General features: G+C 47.5%; 1 protein-coding gene across 2 annotated transcripts; it reads right to left on the bottom strand.

Annotated features, from left to right (window-relative positions):
- Window positions 1-1,327: 1,327 nt before the first annotated feature.
- Window positions 1,328-4,534, bottom strand: LOC123094858 (WUSCHEL-related homeobox 6). Of its 2 annotated transcripts, XM_044516737.1 has the most exons (3): window positions 3,565-4,534; window positions 1,931-2,106; window positions 1,328-1,812 (listed from the first exon to the last, which is right to left on the bottom strand). In XM_044516737.1, exons 1-3 carry the CDS (start codon window positions 4,298-4,300, stop codon window positions 1,795-1,797), a joined length of 930 nt encoding a protein of 309 aa, XP_044372672.1. In that variant the 5' UTR covers window positions 4,301-4,534; the 3' UTR covers window positions 1,328-1,794. The 2 variants fall into 2 exon arrangements, with proteins under 2 accessions (XP_044372672.1, XP_044372671.1); XM_044516736.1 differs by lacking the exon at window positions 1,328-1,812 and having other exon boundaries at window positions 1,889-2,106.
- Between the last annotated feature and the right edge of the window lie 304 nt (window positions 4,535-4,838).

Below are 4,838 nucleotides of genomic sequence, written 5' to 3'. Positions count from 1 at the left end.
CTAGCAATGAGAGATGAAAGGACAAAGTTGCTAACCTTTGTGATCATTTGAATGGATGGGGGCCTTCAAATCTTGACAAATTTTGGGCAAAATGTGTGATGAGCTCGAGAGGAAGAGGGGAAGAACATAGAGGAGAGGGGAAAGGGGAAGAACAGAGCGAGCTCGGGTGGACGAAGGGTTTATGTAGGACGACCTTTAGTACCGGTTCGTGCCAAGAACCGATACTAAAGGTGCTGGAGGGGGCCCAGACTGACAACATCCTGCCACCACTCTCATTAGTACCGGTTCGTGGCACGAACCTGTGCTAAAGGTTAGCCACGAACCGGTACTAATGAGAGCGGCCCGGCTAGCCGTTGGAACCGGCACTAATGTATACATTTGTGCCGGCTCAAATACAAACCGACACTAATGTGCTTCACGTTTGACCCTTTTTCTACTAGTGAGCCCAGTTCAAATTTGAACTGATGACGGTTCACACCTGGAGCCGCCTGACCAAAATCGGTAAGCAATGGAGCGTGATCCGATAAGGCTTCGATTCTTAGTGCCCGTACCAAAGCTAGGGGGTACTTAAATTCCCAGTCGGTGGTAACTAGTACCCGGTCAAGTTTCTCAAAGGTTGGGATTGCTCTGCTATTGGCCCAAGTGTATTGGCGACCAAACATACTGAGTTCCCGCAAATCGAGATTGTCAATAACAGCATTAAAAAGAAACGGCCATCTCGTGTCAAACCGGTCATTGTTTTTTTCCTGCTGATATTGAAGAATATTGAAATCCCCCCCCCCCCCGATTAACATAGGGTGGGGATTCTCTCGGCAGGTATTGACGAGTTCTTTGAGAAAGGCTGACTTAAACTCCTCTTGAGCGGCGCCATAAACAGCAACCAAGCTCCAAATGAAGTTATCAGATTTATTTCGAAGGTGGAATTTGATATGATATTCCCCCTTCGATGCAGAGAGAAGTTTCAAGTATGTGAAGTGTATACCTAATAGAATACCCCCAGACCTCCTAGAAGGTGATAGAATATGCCATTCATAATCATTACCACATGAAAAATGGTTAAGATCACGTGTTGGGAAGTCACGCTTGCCACACTCAGAAATAGCCACAAAGTCCAAAGAATGATCCCTAACACAATCGGAAATATGTTTATGTTTAGCCAAGTCACCAAGACCTCTGCTATTTCAAAACATTCCTCTCATGATGAATCTTTTTTGTGTTTGGAGACATTTGCCTTCTTAGATGGACGTCCCTTTTTGTTTCCTGAATTAGACTTGTTCTTATGTACCGACGCGACGAGCTCACATAGCATAGTGTCACGCGCGGTATCTTCCAAGTCTACTTCAGTTGTGTCTTTAATCAGATGGGAAAGGAGCTTGCCTTCATGGTTGGCATCAGACTCCTCATCCTCCTCATCTGACACTAAGGGGTCCACAAATATAGGCGATTTAGGAGCAACCGTAAGCCGGTCGAACTCCACTTGCTTAAGAGCCTTAACAGAAAAGTCTACCGCTTTTTCACGTAGAACTTGGCTGATGGTGCAATACAAATATACTACCACTGTTTTGAAATTTTTAATTACTTGATTGTCCTAGCCAGGTACTACGCCCGTCCGGGTTTATTAGGCCCTCCAACCTTGACTATGTAGCTAGCTTGCTTCACGGTGGATATATGATTTGCATGCAACAGATCATCCCGTTATGATGGTTGAAGAACTGCACCCTGTCGCCCCATGCATCGATCTGATCCAGTGAGGCTTGAGTAGAGATCTCTATCTATCTATTATATACTGGACTTTTAAGTTTGCCTCGAGACCTACATGGGTCATGGCGGAAAAAAAGACAATGTAAGATGATCATATATGTGCATACGTGAAATTGACATGCTAATTTCATGAAGAAGAATGGACTTGAGAGGCGATATGGATGGTTACCAGAAAATAGCTTTCTCCCATTTGCAAGCTCTGAATCAGAATGCCATAGTCGTTGACTGGGAGGAGGGTCCCGGTGGAGTGGAGGAGCACCACGTCCTGGCCAAACATGGCTCGCAAGTCTATTGGACCCCTCGGGACCTCCATTGGGACTCCGTTGATGAACACCGTGATCGTCGCTGGAATTAACATGCAATCAGCCAGTCAATCAGAGGCGGCATACAACCCACTCAGAATAAGAATTCAATAGATCATTTGACGACAGTATTATTAACAAATAAAGATGCATGCATAAGCTAGCCAACCAAATTCTGATCGGTATTATACGGTGGTTCGGTAGTACCGTTTACTCATGGTTGGGACCTCTCTATCATATGGAAAAAATTGCTTATAGGCCTAGTTTATGTGATTTGATGATATCGTTATGTCATGAGAGCATGAGAATGCATCGTCCTAATGCAGAGGCCAGGCTAATCCTCCTTTCCGAATTTCCCGCAAAAAAAAAATCCTCCTTTCCGAAACAAAAAAATGAGAGTATGAGAAAACGATGAAAGGATATGTAAGCCGTGCGCTTTTTGTGGCATATGCTTATAAGCTGAGCATATTTTTTGTCACGCTGGGCTTACGGTCATACAAGCCGAGGTCAATTTCGTTGCCGTGTTTTCTTCTTTTAATACTCGGTGTATATGCTTATATCAGCCGAGTATTATGTGTGAATCTACGCTCGGCTTGCATCTAGATTCAGATACACGGTAACTTACAGTTTTGCTGTAGTGTATTATCTGCTAGCGTGCATGGACACTTTAGCATATCTCTGCATGCATGCAAGCAAACATGAAGAGGCTGTCCAGCGCAATTACCATTCCTTGTTTTAAACTAGAAGTAAGCTATGTAATGGTAGTATTACGGTGAAGAGAAAAAATAAGAAAAATCACGATCAAGTACATGTGCATGCATGCAGGAAATCCCAAAGTTTTAACCCATGCATGTTCACTATAAACGTTCTGTTCAACAAAGTGGGCATCACGTCCAACTGTATTATGCATAAACATGTGTTGATTCCATCCGATGCATGTGACACATGGAAGCTTAAGTGGATATACAAACGAGACACAGGGAAATAAAGATGACGATGCATGAATGCAGAAATTTAAAAATTGCCCGATGAACCTCCACAGGATTGAGAACAGACGTATGTCATGGTGGAGAGGACAACAGATGTATCAGGTACTATGATCTTATGCATGCACAGGTAGACTAGGAAGTTGTAACTGAACTATATCCAAGGACTAAAGAACAAGTAGCTGAACTATATCTCAAGGAAGACCAAATAAAGTATGTCTCCAGAAGATCCAAGCTAGATCTCCTTGAATTCTGCATCTCACATAAATATAGACAAACGAAACTGTAGGGTGAAATCAGCATTTCCATCGTCAAAAGTTCTTTTGGATGTTTCATGCATATCCACTAGCAATTCTTTCTCATAAGAAGTTCATAAATTAGAGTCTTTCAATGAAAGTATTTGTAGAGTTGAGGGGAATTGTTACATGCATGAGATGGATCACATGAACCAACCAATTGAAGGGAGCAACCACGTACTACTACGTAACTAAAATGATCGACAGTACTCAACTCACCTGCCGGTAACTGGCACGAGTAGTACTGCTGCTGCACAGCGGTGCTCGGCGCCGAGGAGGAGGGTCCGGCGGGGCTCCCAACGAATCCCATCTGACGCGAGATGGCGAAGAGATCGTCGCTGCCGCCGGTGTCGACGTCCGCCATCAGCCCTGACGCCAGCGGCGACGATGTCCCGCACGATGCCTGCAGGTACCCAACGCCGGCACCCGGCACCCCCGCGCCGTGCGCCGCGAAAGGCCCCAGCGACGAGCCTCCCGTGCTTCCAGACGAGGACGACGAGGTCGCCTGCTGCTCGTACTGGCTCGCGCACCCACCGATTGCCATGGGGTGAACGGAGCCGGTGCCGGATGGAAGACCGATGGTGGCGCTAGCAGCCGGCAAGCTATTGGCGGTGGCGGAGGAGGCTGCTGCTGCTGCTGCTGCGGCCGCGGCGGCTGCGGCCTGCATCTGGCGCTGGCGGCGGCGTGAGCGGGAACGACGGTTCTGGAACCAGTAGAAGACGTTGGCGTCGCCGACGGCGCCGAAGCGCTCGAGCAGCTTGCGGATGCGGACGGTCTCGTCCTTGGGCGGGTTGACCATGCCGCTGTTGAAGATGGACTCGAGGATGAGTATCTGCTCCGGCTTGGGCGTCCACCGCGAGCGCACCGGCTCCCCCGCCCCCCTCCCTCCGCTGCGGCGCTCGTCCGGGCTGCCGCCCGACGACTGCCTGTCCGGGCTGTTGCTGCCCCCCTCCATGGATCAATCGAATTGTTGGGTATGCCGGGGGGAGAACCCGTTGGTTAATCACACTAGCTCTAGCTAGGTGTGAAGAGGGCAGTAGGTTTCTGGGCGGTTTCGTGCTTGGATCGATGGAGGAGATGAGAGAGAGTGACGAGGAAAGGCAGCAATTCAAGGGGACAACCAACCTTGCACCCTCATGTCTCTGTTGAGGGGTTGTACTTATAGATAGGTGCAAGGGGGGCTGGCTGGCTGGCTGGTTACGGGTTAGTGAAGAAGAGGAAGAATGTCCTGGAGAAGTTCCAGTAGTAGCGGTGCCTATATATCTATAGACTCGAGGGGTTTGTACAACGAGTCTTTGTACAACCCCAACCGCGACATGATTATTTATTTACTGCTACGTACAGCCAAATTACTGTTTTTATGACATATTAGTGTTGGGCCTGATCAGTGATTCTGTGAGGGATTCTAATCTTTACAATTCTTGGTTTATCTGGAAGACCATTTTCAGAAACCACTACTCAACTTCTTACTGGGAGATGATTGTATATTACCA

Source organism: Triticum aestivum, chromosome 4B (assembly GCF_018294505.1).
Source record: "Triticum aestivum cultivar Chinese Spring chromosome 4B, IWGSC CS RefSeq v2.1, whole genome shotgun sequence".
Taxonomy (NCBI): domain Eukaryota; kingdom Viridiplantae; phylum Streptophyta; class Magnoliopsida; order Poales; family Poaceae; genus Triticum; species Triticum aestivum.
The sequence above is the reverse complement of the archived record's forward strand: the minus strand, read 5'-3'. Positions and strand labels throughout refer to the sequence as shown.

Bases quoted from the DNA above. Each gene is read 5' to 3' on its own strand.
- LOC123094858 (XM_044516736.1), bottom strand. From the start codon at position 4,300: ATGGAGGGGGGCAGCAACAGCCCGGACAGGCAGTCGTCGGGCGGCAGC. The intron at 2,107-3,564 runs GTGAGTTGAGTA...TGTTAATTCCAG, and splicing joins CTCGTGCCAGTTACCGGCAG to CGACGATCACGGTGTTCATC.